The following is an 18,349-nucleotide window of genomic DNA, read 5'->3' on the forward strand; positions in this document are numbered from 1 at the left end:
CAGCTGACAAGCGTCAGAGCCGGGATTCGAACTCATGACCTCTGACTCCCAAGTCTGGGCTCTTTCCACTGAGCCACGCTGCTTCTCTATGGGCCTGGCACTGTACTCGGCACTGGGGTGAATGCAAGCAAACTGGGTTGGACACAGGCCCTGTCCCACATGGGGCTCACTGTCCCATTTTACAGATGAGGGAACTGAGGTACAGAAGAGTGAAATGACTTGCCCAAGGCCGCTCAGCAGACAAGTGGCGGAGTAGGGACTAGAAGCCATAACCTTTTGACTCCCAGGCCCGAGTTTTACTCACTACGCCATGCTGCTTCCCCCACGTTAAGCATCTACTATGTACCAGGCACTGTTCTAAGCACTGGAGTGGAGAAAAGCACCACCACCACCACCAGTAATAATGATAATGTTATTATCCCACTCCTTTTTGCATCACCCTGACTTGCTCCAATTTATTCATTTCCACCCTCCCAGCCCCACTGCACTTGTGTACATGCCTCTAATTTATTTCTGTTAATGTCCCCCCCCAGTCTGTAAGCTCACTGTGGGCACAGAATGTGTCTGTTATATCACAATATCCTACTCTCCCAACCGCTCAATAAATACGATTGTCCAACTAATAACAGTAATATTCATTAAGTACTTACTCTGTGCCAGACACTGTACTGAGGCCCGGGGTAGGTACAAGATGATCAGTTGACAGTTTCAGTTCCACATGGGGCCCACAGTCTCAATCCCCATTTTACAGATGAGGTGACTGAGGCACAGAGAAGCAAAGTGACTTGCCCAAGGTCACAAGCGGACAGAGCCGGGATTGGAATCAATCAATCCACCAGTTGGTGGTATTTATTGAGCGCTTTACTATGTGCAGAGCACTGTAGTAAGGGCTTGGAAGAGTACAATGAACAGACAGCGGACACGTTCCCTGTCCATCTCCTTTTGACTCCCAGGCCGGAGCTCTAACCTCTAGGCTACGTTGCTTTGCCTCCTCCTACCCCAGCTTCTTGCCCTCCCTTCCACCCCACCCTTAATGGGACGGGACAACCTCCTCCTCCACCCGGAGGCTCTTCTTCATCCCTCCTCCGAACAGCCCAATCTTCCGAACCTCGAATGAGCGGGCCTTCCTGACTGGATGTTGGGAGGGAGAGAACACGTGCAGGTCCAGTGACGACTTCTCTCCATGGGTGTTGGTCAGTCCCCTGGATGTGAGGGGTCCGACTCCTCCAGGAAGCCCTCCCAGATCACATCCACCGGATTCCCCATATGCCCTTGGATATCTCCATTAAAGCCAACGGACAATGACTCTCCCCCACTTCAAAGCCTTACCGAAAACACATCTCCTCCAAGAGGCCTTCCCTGACTAAGCCCTCCTTTCCTCTTCTCCTACTCCCTTCTGTGTTACCCTGACTTGCTCCCTTTATTCAACCCTGCTTCCCAGCCCCATGGCACTTGGGTATATATCTGTCATTTATTTATTTCTATAATTGTCTGTCTCCTTCTCTGAACTGTAAGATCATTGTGGGCAGGGAATGTCACACTGGACTCTCCCAAGCGCTTAGTCCAGTGCTCTGCACGCAGTTAGCGCTCAGTAAATACGACTGACTGACAATGAGCATTTCCTGTTTTTCTGCGACACCGGGGCACGGTGTTTGGGCAAGTGAGCGTGTGCCAGGACACGCTCAGTGTGTTTATCCTGACAGAGCAAGACTGGGTCTTCAATCCCACCCAACCACTCCAGGGCAGCGGCCTTTATCCAACTCCTGCCAACCTACATGGGAAATTGGGTACTGAAGCGGGGAATGTCTGTTTATTGTTATGCTGTTATATCGTACTCTCCCGAGCATTTAATGAAGTACACGATAAGCGCTCAGTAAGTATGATCGAAGGCATGAAGGAATGAAAATCAGACCAGAAACCTGGATACAGTTGAAAAGAAGCCTTTCTTCATTTTATTTCTTTTGGGAAAAAGAAGATTCTTCCCAGTCAGACGGACAGACTGTGGTGATATAGATATCTTTATACATATATATATATATGTATATATATATAACTTTCTTTGAAAACCAAACGGCAGGAGCCGTTCTGATTTGTTTTGCTCCTTACGCCGTCGCCCCATGGATTCGTGGGGAGGGGGTCAAGAGGAGGGGACTGTACAAGTCAGGTGGACGGCAGGGCCGCTGCAAGGTGAGGGGAAGGGAGGTGGAGGAGTATACAAAATGCCGAAATTCTCCTTAAAATACATGGGCTGAGGACGGGGGGATGGGGGAGCAGGGATTAGAGGCCCAAGTCCTTCCCGCAGGTTTGGGGAAAAAACGTTTTGGAGAACAGTCAGCGCGACACACTATAGATCGACGATTCCAGAGACCAGGGGCGGGGGGCAGGGGGTGGGGGTAGCCCACGGGTCACAGTCAGAAGGAACAGTCGCTCCTCCCCTACCACCGGTCCTAAATGTGGCCACGGGGGTCAACAGGGCAGCCAGAAGTGGGCTGCTGAGTGAGGGGCGGCCCCCTTCCCCCCCCCCCCCGGGATTTTTATTGCTGGTGAATTTAATGCCCAGGCGGCCCTGCTCCCACCCCGGGAGACACCGCATCCAGCTGGAGGGGGCGGAGGAGCAGGCCGCCCCCCACCCCCCCGCATCCAGCTGGCACGACTGTGCCACTGGAGAGGGAGCAACATACAGGGCCGAGAGGGTTTGGGGCCGGGGGTGGGGGGGGCAGAGGCAGGTATTACCTTTAGCCACGCCCCCTGGCAGTGCCAGTCTTGGTTGGTTGGGGCGGGGAGGGGGCAATTGCAGATAGTTCCCGCCTATGCAGTGATTTGGATGGGAAAGGAGAGTAGAGTGGAGGCTTCACCCTTTCTACCTCCCCCCACCCACCCGGGGACGGCCTGAGGTTCTAGCAGGGGGCCAGGTGGGGGGTGGGGAGGGGGTGGGCTTCGGGCTGCGACTGACGCCCTGATGGGGCGCGGGGGGGCGGCCAGGATGCCCCGGGCTTTGGTCTGGGCCGGGCAGGCAGGAGGTCCAGCGGGCCCGAGATAAAGTGCTGATTTGGCGCGGGGCTGGAACGGGGGCAGGGAGAAGAGGGGAGGTGGGGGCCGGCAAGGGCTCCGACGGGCCCAGCCCCCTCGCCCTCTCAACGACATGAAGACGACAAGACAGCGCGCGGTGTGGGGGTTGGGAGTCTAGAGGGGGCCATCCATCCCCTCCCTTGGCAGAACTGCATCCCCTCCCCTGTCTTCCTTAGACCCACCCAGGCTCCCAGACCTTCCGTAGGGCGGGGGGGGGGGGGGGGCAGTTTGGAAAAACGTGGGGGGAATCGGGTGCCGGGGTCAGGTGGGAGGGGTGGACGAGCTGGGTGGACGAGCTGGATCGCCGGAGCGGGGTCGAGGGCCCAGACGGACGGTGTAGACGGTCAGCCGAGGGCACCCGGGGGAAAGGGGGTCAGGCGACAGGGGCTGATGTAGAAGGACAACTAGCACGGGCAGCTTTTTCAACCTCTTCGGTTGGGAGGCGCCTTGGGGTGGGGGGAGGGCGTTCCAGGGCCACGGCGATGGGGGGCCGGGGGTCTGGGTTCGAATTGAACAGGGGGCGGGGCGCTACGCCGATAGCCAATGTGGCCGAAAATCAGTGCGGAGACGTGAGAAGATGGAGTCGAAGCCAACCCCAGTCGGATAGGGGCAGGTGGGACGAGAGGCTGAGTCTCGCCAAGGTGAACGTCGACGACTAGGCCCGGATACCCCCGAGGCCTCGGCTGTGCACCGGGAACGGGGGGACAGGGGGACGGGGGCAGGAGGTCTCAGATAATGATGATTAATAACAATCCTGGTAGTGGTGAAGCACTCACTACGTGCCAGGCACCGTTCTAATCGCCGGGGTGGATGAAGGATGACTGGGTTGGGCGCAGTCCCCGTCCCAGGTAGGGCTCGCGGCCTTTGTCCCCATTTTCCAGATGAGGGGACCGAGGCCCGGGGAAGTGAAGTGACTCGCCTGAGGCCACCCGGCAGCGAGGTGGCAGCGCCAGGAATCCTTCCGACTCCCAGGCCCGGGCCCCACCCGCTAGGCCGTGCTGCTTCAGATCTCGGTGGATTCGATGCGCTCCAGGCGGGAAGGGGTCCACGCCTTCTTCTCGTCGCCGGGGGGAGGGGTGGGGGCCCCGGGGCCGGCCAGCCCCCCGAGCCGCTGTTCCAGCTGCTGGTTGCGCTGGTACATCTCCACATAGTTGAGCTGCAGCTGCTTCTGGTACTTGATGACCTTCTGCTTCTCCTCCAGCCATGTGCGCCGCTCCTCCTGGAAGCCCGCGCCCTGGCGCTGCCGCTCCCGCCGCTCGGCCAACAGCTCTCCCTGCAGGCGCTCCAGCTCCCGCCGCAGCCGCGCCGCGGGGCCCGCCTCCGCCCCGGCCGCGCCGTCGCCCCCGGCCCCGGCCCCGGCCCCGGCCCCCGCCTGGCGCCGCATCTTGGCCTCGTCGCTCTCGCATGCGGCCGGGCCCTCGTCCTCGTCGTCCTCGTCGACGGCTCCCGCCCTCTGCAGCGCGGCCGCCTCCCGCTGGCAGTGTCCGGGCTGGCCGCGCGGGGCCTGGGCCTCGGGCCGGGAGCGCTGCGCCTCGCCCTCGTGGAGCTCCAGGCTGGCCTGCTGGGAGCCCAGCGAGTCCCGCAGGCTGAGGAGCTGCTCCTCCTTCTCCCGCAGGGACGCCCTGCCCTCCTTCAGCTGCGCCCGCAAGCCCACGATCTCGTTCAGCTTCTGGGAGACATCCGCCTGCGAGTCCTTAAGCTGCTGCTTCAGGAGGGAGATCTCGCCCGCCTTCTGGCACACCTGTCGGGGTTGGGGTGGGGGGTCAGGGGGAGGCTCAGACCCCCAAAGGCCCCCTCGCCCCCCAGCCCGGGCCACCCGCCCCCGCCCCAGCCCTCCCTGGAGGAAGCCCAGAATTTGGGTTGTGGGGCCTGCGGTCCGGGGTGAAGGGACTGGTGGCAGACGGTACTCAGAAGGTGGGGAATCAAGGGAAGGGGTCAGGGGATCAGCATGGTCCAGTGGACAGAGACCGGGCCTGGGAGTCAGAAGGTCACTGCTTCTGATCCCCATTCTGCCACCTGTCTTCTGGGTGTGGCCTTGAGCGGGACACTTCACTCCTCTGTGCCTCAGTTACCTCCTCTGTAAAATGGGGATAAAGACTGGGAGCCCCATGCGGGACGGGGGCTGCATCCAAACCAATTTGCTTGTATCCACCCCAGTGCTCAGTACAGTGCCTGGCACATACAGAGTGCTTAACAAATACCACAGTTAGAGTAGGTGGAGAGCACAGGAGTGTGGCCTAGTGGAAAGACCATGGGCCTGGAGATCAGAGGGCCTGGGTTCTAATGCCAGCTCTGCCTCTGGCTTGCAGTGTGTGACCACTTAAGTTCTCTGTACCTCAGTTTCCCCAACTGCAAAATGGGGATTCAGTCCTCCTGCCTGCTACTTAGTGTCAGCCCCATATAAGTTGGGGACATTTAGACATTTGATATTCGCCCCAACCCCATGCAGCACTTAAATTATTTGTTATAAACTACTTATTTATTCATATTCATGTCTGTCTCCCCCTCTAGACTTTAAGCTCATTATGGGGAGGGAGCATGCCTACTAATTCTGCTGGACTGTACACTCCCAAGCGGCTTAGTACAGTGCTCCGCACACAGTAAGCGCTCAGTGAATACCATTGATTGTTTGATTGATTGGGATTGTGACCAACCTGATAAAACTCTTATCTCCCCCTGGACTTAGAACAGTGCTTGACACAGAGTAAGCGCTTAAAACTGTAAGCTCGCCATGGGCAGGGAATGTCTCCTTCTATTGTTATACTGTGGTCTCCCAAGTGCTTAGTACAGTGCTCTGCACACAGTGAGCACTCAATAAATACGACTGAATGAATTGAATGAATCAATGAATAAATAAATACCATGCACAAAACAGAAAATAGATAAGAGGCCTAAGAGGCAACGGAGCTGTGAGACGGAGGATAAAAGCCCTGGGGGGCTGTGGAATTCTACAAGAGGCCCTCCAATTAATCAAAGATATTACCTGAGAAGCAGCATGGCCTAGCAGATAGAGCCTGGGCCTGGGAATCAGAAGGTCATAGGTTCTAATCCCTACTCCGCCATTTGTCTGCCATGTGACCTTAGGCCAGTCACTTGACTTCTCTGGGCCTCAGTTCCCTCATCTGTAAAACGGGGACAAAGACTACGAGCCCCATGGGGGCCAGGGGCTGTGACCAACCTGATTAACTCATATCTACCCTGGCGCTTAGATCTGTGCCTGGCACAGTCGGTGCTTACCAAATACCGTTATTACTGTTATTATTGCAAGCTTATGGTGTGCAGAACACTGTACTAAGCAGCCCCCCCTCACCTCCCACTTGGTCTCCTCGATCTTGGGCAGGACGTCCGCCTGCTCCTTCCGGGCGGCCGCCAGCTTCTCCTCCAGGTCTTCCCGTTGCCTCAGCAGCCGCCCCACGTCCTCCTGCAGCCGCTGCTTCTCCTGCTGCAGTCGGAAGACCTGCAGCTGCAGGGCCTGCTGTGCCCGCTGGGCCTTCCGAGACACCTGCTGCAGCTTGTGGGCGCAGTTTTGCCGCAACTCCTCCATCTCCCGCTCCCACACCTTCTGCTTCTCCTCAAACACCTGCCGCCGGCTCGGAGAGGACACTCAGTCACTCTAACCATCCCCATCCCGGCCGGGGCAGGTGTCACCAGAGGAAGAGGGTGGGGAGGGGTGGGGGTGAAGCAGCCGGGGGGCTACGCGGAGGGGCACCGTCTACCGCGAGACCGGGTTGGCCACTTGCCCTCTCCGTCTCCCCATCCCTGGACCGTACCGGGAGGAGCCGCGTGGCCTAATGGATAGAGCCTGGGCCTGGGAGTCAGCAGGACCCAGGTGCTAATCCTTGGGCAACTCACTCTGCCTCTCTGGGCCTCAGTTCCCTCATTTGTAAAATGGGGATGAAGACCGGGAGCCCCACGTGGGACAGGGATTGGGTCCAACCTAACTAACTTGGATCTACCCCAGCACTTAAAACAGTGCCTGGCACCATATAGTAAGCGCTTAACAAGTACCATAATAGTTATTATTATCATTACCTCCCTAGACTTTAAGCTCGCTGTGGGCAGGGAATGTGACTATCATTCTGTCAGACTCTCCTAAGCGCTGAGTAGAGTGCCTTGTGTACAGAAAGCACTCAGTGAATACAATTGAATGAAATATGATTGACCGGGACTGGGTTGGCCACTTAGCTTCTCTAGGCCTCAGTCTCCCCATCCCTGGACCGTACCTCTTGACCCTAACCTCGTTTTGGGCAAGGCACGTGCCTACTGATGCTGAGGAAACTGACTCTCCCAAGTACTAGCAATTGCTCAGTAAGTACCATCGATTGACTCCCCACCCCCAGGGTACAATGAGAATTCCCGAGGAGGAGCTGTGTCTTTGTCTTATGCTTTCAGGTCGTATCCACGGACACATCTCTCCCAGAATGCCCCAGGCTCGAGGATTTGGGCAAAGGGTTATTGTGAACAAAGCACTGTGGCCTAGTGGACAGAGCCCGGGCCTCGGAGTCCGAAGGACCGGGGTTCTAATCCCGGCTCCACCACTTGTCTGCTACATGACCTTGGGCAAGTCACTTCATTTCATGTGGCTCGGTTCCCTCATCTAAAAAAACAGGGTTTAAGACTTGGAGCCCCCCGTGGGGCGGGGACTCCGTCCAACCTTCTATCGACCCCGGCGCTCAATACAGTGTCTGGCACGTAGGAAGTGCTTAATCAATACCATCAAACCAACCACCTTGTCTCGAGGACGGGCAGGTCTGAATGCAGGGTGAGCCCGGGAGGACTGGACATGGGGGCGAAGAATCCCGGGTGGTGGAAGGAGGGCGGTGATGGGCACCTCCCCTCACCCCCCGCCCCCCTCAGAGTACCCGGCTTTGTCTGGGGAGGTTGCGAAGGGGAGAGAAAGAGAGGGTGGCACCCGGGCGCCCTGACCTGGAAGATGGCGGCCTCGCTCTTGTCCAAGTTCCGACGCATCTGCAGCACTTCCTGTTCTTTCTCCCACAGTCGGTCTTCCAGGTCCTGGATGACGTCGTCCGTGGATGGGGAGTGGAAGGCCAGCCCGTCGCCCAGAGGCTGCAGCCGCCCAAAGGAGGCCGAGCTCTTGCTGCTGGACCGCCCGCTGTCTGAGGTAGAGGTCTCGTTGGGGCCGGTCCCCGTTCCTCCTCCTCCTCCTCCTCCTCCGGCCCCGGCCCCGGCCCCGGCCCTGTCCACTGAGAAGGAGGTACCGACACGGTTGATGTGGCTGGTGGAGGCGCTGAGGGGCCCCAGGGGCTGGCTGTAGCCGGAGCCGTAGGTGGGCAGGCTGGTCAGCGAGTTGCGGCCGGAGTCGGAGAGCCCTCCCGGGTTGGCCGCCCGGCCCTTCTCCAGGACTCCGCCCCCCTTCAGGCCCGATGGGCTGGATCCACTGCCCGCTAGGCCCCGGGGCCCTTCTGCCAGCCCGTTGCCCTGGGGCGGGCACAGGTTCTGCATCGAGTGGAAGTTCTTGGGCACCACCGGCTTGAAGGCCGAGGGCCGCACCAGGGGCTCAGTGCTCTGCAACGGAAGGGGAGGGGGAGTCAGGCCCTCGGATGGCACCCCCTCTCCCGCCCATCACCAGCCCTGCCCACCACCTCTTGCCCCGGGCACGAGCAGGCAGCCAGGATAGACAGTGCAGGGGCTCTGCAGCAGGAGGGGTGGAAGTCAGACTGATGGGAGGAAGGGTTTTCTGATGGGAGACTCGGGTGAGGGGTCACCCCCTCTAGACTGTGAGTTAGTTCTGGACAGGAATGTGTCTGTCGGTTTTTATCTTGTCCTCCCCCAAGCACTTAGTACAGTGTGTGCTCTGCACAAAGTAGACGCTCGGTAAATACGATTGAATGAATGAATGACTTTCCCGAACCCTTAGTATGGTGCTGTATGCACAGTAAGCGCTCAATAAATACTATTCATCGATCGATCGATTCATCTCCTTCCTGTGCAGCAGCATGGCCTGGTGGCTAGAGCCTGGGCGTCAGAAGGACTAGATTCTGATCTCAGCTTTGCCATGTGTCTGTTGGGTGACCTTGAGTAAGTCATTTCACTTCCCTTTGCCTCAGTTCCCCCATCTGTAAACCAGGGATTAAGATGGTGAGCTCCATGTGGGATAGGGACAGTGTCCACCCTTATTATCTTATATTCGTTCATTCGATCGTATTTATTGAACACTCACTGTGTGCAGAGCACTGTACTTCACGCTTGGGAAAGTACAGTACAACAATAAACAATGGTATTCTCTGCCCACAATGAGTTTACAGTCTACCCAGCGCTTAGAACAAGGTTTGGCACATAGCGTTTAACAAGTACCATCATTACTATTAGATGGGAAGGGGACTGCGTCCGACCTGATGACCTTGCATCTAGCCCAGAGCTCAGTGCTTGGCACGTAGTAAGCGCTAGATGAATACCATCATTACTGTTATGCTTGATGTGCCCCCCCCCTTCCCCCTGCCCCGACTCCCCAACCCCCAGCCCCAGGAGGGACGGGACTGTGAGCCTCCTATGGGACTGGGCCTGTGTCCAACCTGATCACCTCGTATCTACCCCAGCACTTAGAACAGTGCTGGGCACCTAGTAAGCGCTTAACAAGTACCAATACCATTATTATTATTTATTATCATCATCATCTCCCCAAGGTGGGGGACAGAACAAGTTGACCTGAGGAATTTCTGGGTGGAAGCCCGCCGCCCCCCTCCTCTGCCACTCAGCCCGACCTGGTCCGGCTTTCCAGAGACGGGCAGGATCTTGGGCGGGTGGGTGGGCTCACGGTACTGGGGTGGCGGAGGCAGGGTCCGCTGCCCGGCAGAGGGGGCGCCGCTGCCCGCGTCCGTCTGGGCCCGGTCCCCGGCCGTCCGAGGGTCCCCGTTGAGGAACAGGGCGGCGGCCCCCTTCTCCGCGGCCTTGAGAGCCTTCTCCTCGGAGCCGTAGCGGCCGGCCAGCTCCCGCAGAGAGTAGCCGTTGTGGGCGGGGTCCGAGCCGCGGCCCCCCGACGCCCCGTTGCCCGTCCGCGTGCCCACGCTCTTCATGGCGAACTCCTGCTCTCCGGCCACACCGCTTCCCACGCTGCCCATGGCGGGGGCGGGGCGGGGGCCGGGCCCGAGGGACCGGCGGGGGCCGAGCAGGAGCAGGGGCTCCGGGGGGTCACTCAGCAGCGTCAGCGTGTCCAGCGAGGCCATGGCTGGGCTGGGGGTGGGTGCCGGCTCCGCTCAGCAGCACTGAAATGACACCGGGGTGGGTGGGTTGGGGGGCACACAGTTGGGGGAGCTGATGGTCACCTCCCCCGCCCTGCCCCATCCCGGGCCCCTGCCTGGGAGTCAGAAGGTCATTGGTTCTAATCCCCGCTCCCCCACTTGCCAGCTGTGTGACCTTCGGCAAGTCACTTCACTTCTCTGGGCCTCAGTGACCTCGTCTGTAAAACGGGGACCGTGAGCCCAATATGGGACAGGGACTGTGTCCACCCCGATTACTCTGTATCTACCTCAGCATTTAGAATACTGCCTGACATATAGTAAGCACTTAACAAATACCGCAATTATTAATTGTCCTGTTGTACTCTCCCAGTAGTGCTCTGCACACAGTAAGCGCTCAGTAAATACAACTGACTGAATGACCAGATTGCCGGCTCCCAGGCTGAGGTTTTCTGGAGGCTAAGATGCTCCCGCCCCATCCCCCTGCCACCCAGAACTGCCACCCCATCCAGGCAGAGTAGGGTGGGGCAGGGCAGAGGTCAGGATAAATCCACACCTCAGTCCCCTCCCCCCAACAACCCCGCCTGTGCCAGACCCCTTGAAGAGCCACAGAAGGGCAGCCGCATTCCTGGGGGGAGGAGGGGCTGTCCCGACATTCCGGCTGGAATCATTAACGGGTAGAGAGGGCATGTGGAAGGCCTGGAGGCCCTCTGACCCAGCCCGGCTCCCAGCCTGTGTCCACCCCCCACCCCCTTCCAGCCCAATGTACCAGGTCTTCCCCTCCCCACAAACCCGGACCACCCCTCCACCCAGGTCCCTGGGCCACCCCTCCTCCGGGCTGGGCCGATGATCCACTGTACAGATGGAAAAACCTTGGGCCGGTGCCTTTCCCATCCCGCCACCCAGAACAGAAGCGGCTGTCCTTGCTCTGAGCCCAGGCCACCCCCATCCCCCGGGACCCCCAGCCCCCTCCGCCTCCCTATGACCGACCGACCTGTTAGAGCCCCACTCGGGCCTGCCCCGCTCCCCTGGGAGATTTCAGGGTTGACCTCTAGCCTGCCAGGATCGGCCTCCTCTCCTCCCTCTCCCCCACCGAATTCCGGGCTCGGTGCTACTGTGCACTAAAGGACAGAGCTATGTGTATATGTGTGTGTGTGTGACATTGTGGGTGTACACTGTGTGTGTGTGTGTGTGACACTGTGGGTGTGTGCCGTGTGTGTGTGACATTGTGGGGGTGTGCGCACGCGCTCTGACAGGAAAGCGGAATCCTCCCCCCCACCGCCACCGACAGTTCGAAGTCGCAGAGAGGCTGTTGTCGTCGTCCTGCAGGACTAAAAATCTCTGCCCTTCCCACTTGCTGCACACAACGGGCCCACACACATAGCCACGTGCACGACCCACAGGCCCACCTCCTCAACGCAGCTATTCCTGGGTTGGGGACAGTTGTCCCGTGGGGGCCCCTCTCCAATCTGGCCCAGAGACTGCTGGTGCCCCGCTCCCTTCCCTGGCTGCAGCCTGCCCGGCTCGCTGGCCAGGGCCGGGAGATCTCCGGGGAGACCCTCTGCCCTGTAGCTGGCAGCGAGGGCAGAGGAGGCGGCCACTTACCCGGATCGGGCTCCGGGCCCCCGTGGGCCACCGGGCACCAGCCCGGCTTAGTCTGTGGGCAGCGGGCATTCGCCCTCCTGCCCGGCCCCACCCTGCCCCGCCCCTTCTCTGGCTGGGCTGAACTACCTGGGAACAACGGCTCACCTGTTGCCACCTGTTGGCACCTGCTGGGAGGGATGGGGGCGGGGAGGAGACCTTTGTCCCTCACCTGGGCAATCACGGCTTCCGCTTCCCCCCCTCTCCGGGCCCGCCCCCTTAACCCTCCCCCATCGTCTCGGCGGGGAAGCGCTCACTCCACTCCCACCCCTCACCTCTCTCTTTCATGCCCATCACCATTCCCCACCTGCTGACCCTCCTACACCCAGAGGCCTTTGCACACCCGATTCTTTACACACTCTCAACTCCTACACACGCCCGCACGCACAGCTCCTTTGCAAGTTGGAGCTCACACCGAGGCCCTGGTACGCTCGCCTTCCAGCCAGACATCCCTGCACACACATTCCCTCACACCGGGCCCTCATGGCTTGGGGGTGTGAGTGTGTGCAGGTGGGGGTGGCAGCCTCTTCTTATCAGACTGTCAACAAGTGCCCAGTACAGGACCCTGCAGGCAGGAAGGGCTCGATAAGTGCGACTAAGTGAAAACGTCACCCCTTACGAGCACAGACCTTGTCTGCTGTGTGATCTTGGGTGAGTCCCATTGCTTCTCTGGGCCTCAGTTCCCTCATCTGTAAAATGGGGAGGGAGACTGCGAGCCCCACATGGGACAGGGACTGTATCCAACCCCATCTTCTTGTATCCACCCCAGTGACTAGTACGGTGCCTGGCACCTAGTAAGCGCTTAACAAATACCACAGTCATTATTATTATTGTTCACTGGGCCTCAGTTCCCTCATCTGTAAAATGGGGGTGAAGACTGTGAGACCCAGGCGGGACGGGGGCCGTGTCCCAAACCCCATTAGCTTGTATCCACCCCAGCGCTTAGAACGGTGCCTGGCACGTACCAAGTGTTTAACGAATACCATTATTATAACTGCTCCCATTCTTTCCCTCCTGGCCCCGCTGAAGTCTGGGGATGGGGGGCAGTTCTGGGTGTCCATCTTGGTATGTCTCTCTCTGCTCTATAGGTACTCTGCCACTGGATCGCCCACCATGCCCGGAGACCTGCCCACAGCTGTCCAGCCCTGGCCGGGCACGCATGCCATGCATAGTTGGGATTCTCCTGCTGTTTACACGACCCCACGGGCCAGGTGGGTGGGTGGGTGGGGGGAGGAAGGCTCCTCCTCTCCTTCCCGCTCCGACCCACACCCATTTCTAAACGTCCCCCTCCCACTCCCCTGCTCCGGCTCCATCTCCGCACTGCTCTCCCATCCCTCGATCTATAAATGATGGCGTAGTGGATAGAGCACAAGCCCCTGAGCTAGAAGCTCGTGGGTTCTAATGCCAGCTCCGCCACTTGCCCACTATGTGGCCTTGGGCAAATGACTTCACTTCTCTGGGCCTCAGTGACCTCATCTGCAAAATGGGGAGACTGTGAGCCCCAGGTGGGACAGGGACTGTGTCCAATCCAATTTGCTTGGATCCACCCCAGCGCTTAGTACAGTGTCTGGCACAGAGTATGCACTTAACAAATACCCCAATTAATATTACTATCATTCTCTGGGCCTCAGTTCCCTCATCTCTAAAATGGGGATGGAGACTGTGAGCCCCACATGGGACAGAGACTGTGTCCAATCCGATTTGCTCCTCTTCACCCCAGCTATTAGTACGGTGCCTGGCAAACAGTAAGCCCTTGAACAAATACCACAATTATTATTTTATTATTATTCAGTTATACATTATAAATTATGTACTTATATCAATGTCTTTCTCCCCCTCTAGACTGTCAGCTCATGGTGGGTAGGGAAAATGTCTGCCAACTCTGCCGTATTGTCCTCTCCCAAGTGCTTAGTACAGTGCTCTGCATAGAATAAGTGCTCAATAGAAGTCAGTGATTGACTGACTGATGATGAAGATTCGTAGGGATGGGGCTGTCAGAGCCAGTATTGTAGCATTGTCCTCTCCCAAGCGCTTAGTACAGTGCTCTGCACACAGTGAGTGCTCAGTAAATATGATTGAACAAATGATCTCAAGAGGTCATCCAATCCAGCCCCCATTGTCCATGTGGATGGAATGGCTGAGAAACAGGCAGATTTGCAGCATTTATAGTCAGTCATATTTATTGAGTGCTTACTGTGTGCAGAGCACTGTACTAAGCCCTTGGAAGAGGACAGTACAACAATGTAACAGACATGTTCCCCGTCCCCGCCGTTGGAGTACTGCATGCTGGGTCAATCGATCAATCGATCGTATTGTCCCCCTCCAAAAATAAAAATAATAATTGTGGTGCTAAGCGCTTACTATGTGCCCAAGCACTGTTCTAGGGTAGACACAAGGTCATCAGGTTGGACACAGTCCATCTCTCTCATGGGGCTCACAATCTTGATCCCCATTTTACAGATGAGGGAACTGAGGCACCGAGAAGTGAAGTGACTTGCCCCAGGGTCCCACAACAGACACGTGGCAGACCTGGGATTAGAAGCCATGACTCTAACCTCTAACTCTAACTCCCAGGCCCGTGCTCTTTCCACTAGGCCGTGCTGCCTCTCTAACTGTAAGCTCGTTGGGAGCAGGGAATGCATCTGTTGTTCTACTGGACTCTCCCGAGCACTGAGTACAGTGCTCAGCACACAGTAAGCGCTCAATAAATACGATTGACTGACTGATCCCCCTAGATCAGATCTGATCTGCTTTTTCCTTCGAGATCTCAGGGATGGAGACCCCACCTCCTCTCTTGGTCCTTGTCCAGCGGTCCCCACGCCCCCGGCCCCCCGACCCCTGACTGAAAGCTTGGGAGTCCTTTGTGTCATTTAAATAGGCTCTCCTTCCATACTTTTAAGTCCACACCCCTTCCCCCCCATAAAACCTGGACTGGCCAAGATGGGGACGGTGCAGGGAGAAACAGCCCTGGATGGACCGAAGACAGCTCTAGCCTGGAAGCTCCTTGTGAGCAGGCAACTCTATCGTAGTGGATTCTCCCAAGCACTTAGCAAAGCACACGGCACGCAGTAAACACTCAGTAAGAGAGACACGGCGTGGTGAAATGGAAAGCCTGGGAGTCAGAAGGACCTGGGTTCTAGTTCCTGTTCCGCTGCTTGCTACGTGACCTTGGGTAAGTCACTTCACTTCCCCGGGCCTCAGTTATCTCATGTGTAAAATAGGGATTAAGGCTGTGAACCCCTGGTGGGACAGGGACTGGGCCCAGCCCGATCATCTTGTGTCTATCCCAGTGCTCTGTACGGTGCTTGACCCATAGTGAGCGCTTAAGAGATACCTCAATTATTAACCCAATACCTCATTGATTGATTAGATGGGAATCTGGGGGCAGCCAGAGGCATATTAATGGCCATCTCCCCCTCTAGACTGTAAACTCATCGTGAGCAGGGAACGTGCCTACCAACTCTCTTGGACTGTGCTCTCCCAAGCACTTAGTACAGTGCTCTGCATATAGTAAGTGCTCAATCAGTATCATGGTCTGGAGCATTGGCACAGCCTACAGCCCCACTTCTCCCAGCCCTTCCTTCATGCCCTTCTGCCCAGAATCAATCAGTGCTATTTACCGAATGTTTACTGTGTGCAGAGCATTGGACTAAGCACTTGGGAGAGGACTCTATTGTACTTTCCAAACACTTAGTACAGTGCTCTGCACACAGAAAGCATTCAATAAATGTGATTGAATGAATGAATGAGGATCACAATGGGGCCCAGCAAGGGCTGGAAAACTGGAGCCCAACATGAGCCTGCCCTGATTGGGGGGAGTGGGAGACGCACAGGTCAGAGCACACTTTTCACAGGGGCCACTACTGGGAATTGTAGGATGGAAAGCAGCGTGGAGGAGTGGACAGAGCCCGGGCCTGGGAGTCAGAAGGGCTCTGCCACTTGTCTGCTGTGTGGCCTCGGGCAAGTCACTTTACTTCTGAAAAGCAGCGTGGCTCAGTGGAAAGAGACTGGGCTTTGGAGTCAGAGGTCATGAGTTCGAATCCCAGCTCTGCCACTTGTTAGCTGTGTGACTGTGGGCAAGTCACTTAACTTCTCTGTGCCTCAGTTACCTCATCTGTAAAATGGGGATTAACTGTGAGCCTCACGTGGGACAACCTGATTACCCTGTATCTACCCCAGCACTTAGAACAGTGCTCTGCACATAGTAAGCGCTTAACAAATGCCAACATTATTCTCTGTGCCTCAGTTATCTCATCTGTTAAATGTAAAATGACTCCCCCCCCGCCCCCCCCGTGGGACAGGGACTGTGTCCGACCTGATTTGCTTGTATCTACCCCAGCGCTTAGAACAGTGCCTGGCACAGAGTAAGTGCTTAACAAATACCATCATCATTATCATCATCATCATCATCATCATCATCATCATTATTATGATGATTATTAAGAGTACCACCCAGGCCTTGCCCCTGCCCCTTTCCAGAGAGGAGTCTGGGGGTTTCCAGCCTCACAAGATCTAGCTGCCGTGCCCTGCTGATAATAACTGAGCTACGTGCCAGGCACTGTACTAAGCGCTAGGGTGGAAGCGCACTGGGGCGGGGTGGGGGAGAGATTAGGCCCCTGCCACTCTGGATGAACCCCAACTTCTCCCTTTCACCACCCCCCTTGTCCCCGGGACGGAGGTCTTGCTCTAATCGGGCCCATGGACGCGGGGACCGTGGACGCAGGGTCTCAGGTGCACGGACAGGCGCGCCGGGGGGGACAGAGATTAGATGCCCACGCTGGGTGAACCCCGATATCTCCCTCTCCTCCCCCCTCCCCTCGTCCCCGGGGCGGGGGTCCTGCTCTAATCGGGCCCCAGGATGGGCCCATGAACACGGGGTCTGTCTGGGGCCTGATTAGGGCAGGACCAGGCTCTTCAGTACATGGACAGGTGCACTGGCAGGAGGGTGGGGGGACGGGGACAGAGATCAGCCCCCTCCCACTCTGGGTGAACCCCAGTTTCTCCCTCTCTACCTCCCCCTCCCCTTGTCCCCGGGTCGGGGGTTCTGCTCTAATGAGGCCCACGGGCGTGGGGACCCTGGACACGGCGGGGGTCTTAGGTCCATGGACAGGTGTATCGGAGGTGGGGGGGAGAGGGGCAGAGCTCAGCTCCCTCTCACTCGGGGTGAACCCCCCCCCATTTCTCCCTCTCCACCCGCTCCCCTTGTCCTTGGGGCGGGGGTCGTGCCCTAATGGCCCCAGGACGGACCCCCGGACACGGGGGCGGGGGGGTCCTTAGGTACCCGCGCACACACACACACACACGGGCCGAGAGGTCAGCCCCCTCCCCCCCATCGCCCCCCGCCCGCTCCGGAGGGTGGTGCAGTGTGAGCCCCGGGCTGGGGCTGGGGCTGGGGGGTGGGGGCGCGGCGGTGACATCATCCGCACTCCCTCAGACCCCCGGGCCCCTCCGGCCGGGGGCGGCGAGGAGGAGGAGGAGGAGGAGGAGGAGGGCATGGAGAACCCCGGGCCGGGCCGGGCCGGGCCGGGCCGGGCCGGGCAGCGCTCCCTCCCTCCCTCCGTCCCTCCCTCCGTCCCTCCCTCCGTCCCTCCCTCCCTCCGTCCCCCCGACCCCCGGCCCCCGGCCCCCCACGGGCCCCTTCCCCACCTTACTCTTGGCAGGACCGGGCCGGGCCTGGCCGGGCCGGGCCGAGCCGGGCCGGGGGTCGCGTCGGCAGCGGTCGGCGGCGGTGGGCAGCCGAGCCCGGGCTGGGCGTGCGGGGGACCCCGGCCCGTCCCCCCGGCCCGCCCCCCGGTCCGCCCCGCCCCCCGGGCCCGCCCCCCGCCCGCCCCTTCCCCCCACTCCTGCGGCAAACCGCCGCCCCGCCCCCACCCCGCCCAGCCGGCCTGCCGGGGGGCGGGGGCCCCCACAAACGCACACACACACCCCCGTCCGTACGGCCCCCTCCCCCAATCGGGCCGGACGCCCCCGGGGGTCCTGCCTTGCTCCCCCGTCCTCGGGGGGACGTGCAATCCCGTCCGTCCGTCCGTCTATCCATCCATCCATCCATCCATCCATCCATCCATCCATCCATCCATCCATCCTCGTCATCGCCCTGGCCGGGAGGCTGCAGGCATCCGCCGAACGCTCCCCGTGGGCCGGACGCTGTACTGAGCGCTGGGGCGGGCGCCACCAAATGGGGCCGGCCCCGGGCCCAAGGGGAGCTCACAGCCTCCGTCCCCGGCTGACGGAGGAGGGGACCGAGGCCCAGAGAACCATCATCATCCTGCTCTGCGCTAAGCACTTACTATGTGCTAGCCCATCTCTTCGGCCATTCCGTCTGCCTGCCGGGCGCAGACCACTGTACTAAGCGCTTGGAAAGTGCATTGCAGCAGCAAAGAGAGACCATCCCTGCCCACCACCCTGTGTTAAGCACCGGGGCAGACACAAGCTAAAGGGGGTTG

The 18,349-nt window shown here is 58.8% G+C and overlaps 1 protein-coding gene across 1 annotated transcript; it reads right to left on the reverse strand.

The window, feature by feature from the left end:
- Positions 1–1,924: 1,924 nt before the first annotated feature.
- Positions 1,925–17,593, reverse strand: LZTS3 (leucine zipper tumor suppressor family member 3). The gene is made up of 5 exons (XM_029063260.1): positions 17,553–17,593; positions 9,792–10,292; positions 7,996–8,595; positions 6,380–6,649; positions 1,925–4,810 (listed from the first exon to the last, which is right to left on the reverse strand). Exons 2-5 carry the CDS (start codon positions 10,251–10,253, stop codon positions 4,073–4,075), a joined length of 2,070 nt encoding a protein of 689 aa, XP_028919093.1. The 5' UTR covers positions 10,254–10,292; positions 17,553–17,593; the 3' UTR covers positions 1,925–4,072.
- Positions 17,594–18,349: the final 756 nt, after the last annotated feature.

This window comes from Ornithorhynchus anatinus, chromosome 4, assembly GCF_004115215.2.
Source record: "Ornithorhynchus anatinus isolate Pmale09 chromosome 4, mOrnAna1.pri.v4, whole genome shotgun sequence".
Taxonomy (NCBI): domain Eukaryota; kingdom Metazoa; phylum Chordata; class Mammalia; order Monotremata; family Ornithorhynchidae; genus Ornithorhynchus; species Ornithorhynchus anatinus.

What these genes read in the sequence shown, in the direction of transcription:
- LZTS3 (XM_029063260.1), bottom strand. Translation starts at nt 10,253, where the DNA reads ATGGCCTCGCTGGACACGCTGACGCTGCTGAGTGACCCCCCGGAGCCC. An exon ending in TCTCTGGAAAGCCGGACCAG is followed by an intron (nt 8,596 to 9,791) that starts GTCGGGCTGAGT and finishes CTTCCGTTGCAG; the next exon opens with AGCACTGAGCCCCTGGTGCG. An exon ending in GCGAGGCCGCCATCTTCCAG is followed by an intron (nt 6,650 to 7,995) that starts GTCAGGGCGCCC and finishes AGCCGGCGGCAG; the next exon opens with GTGTTTGAGGAGAAGCAGAA.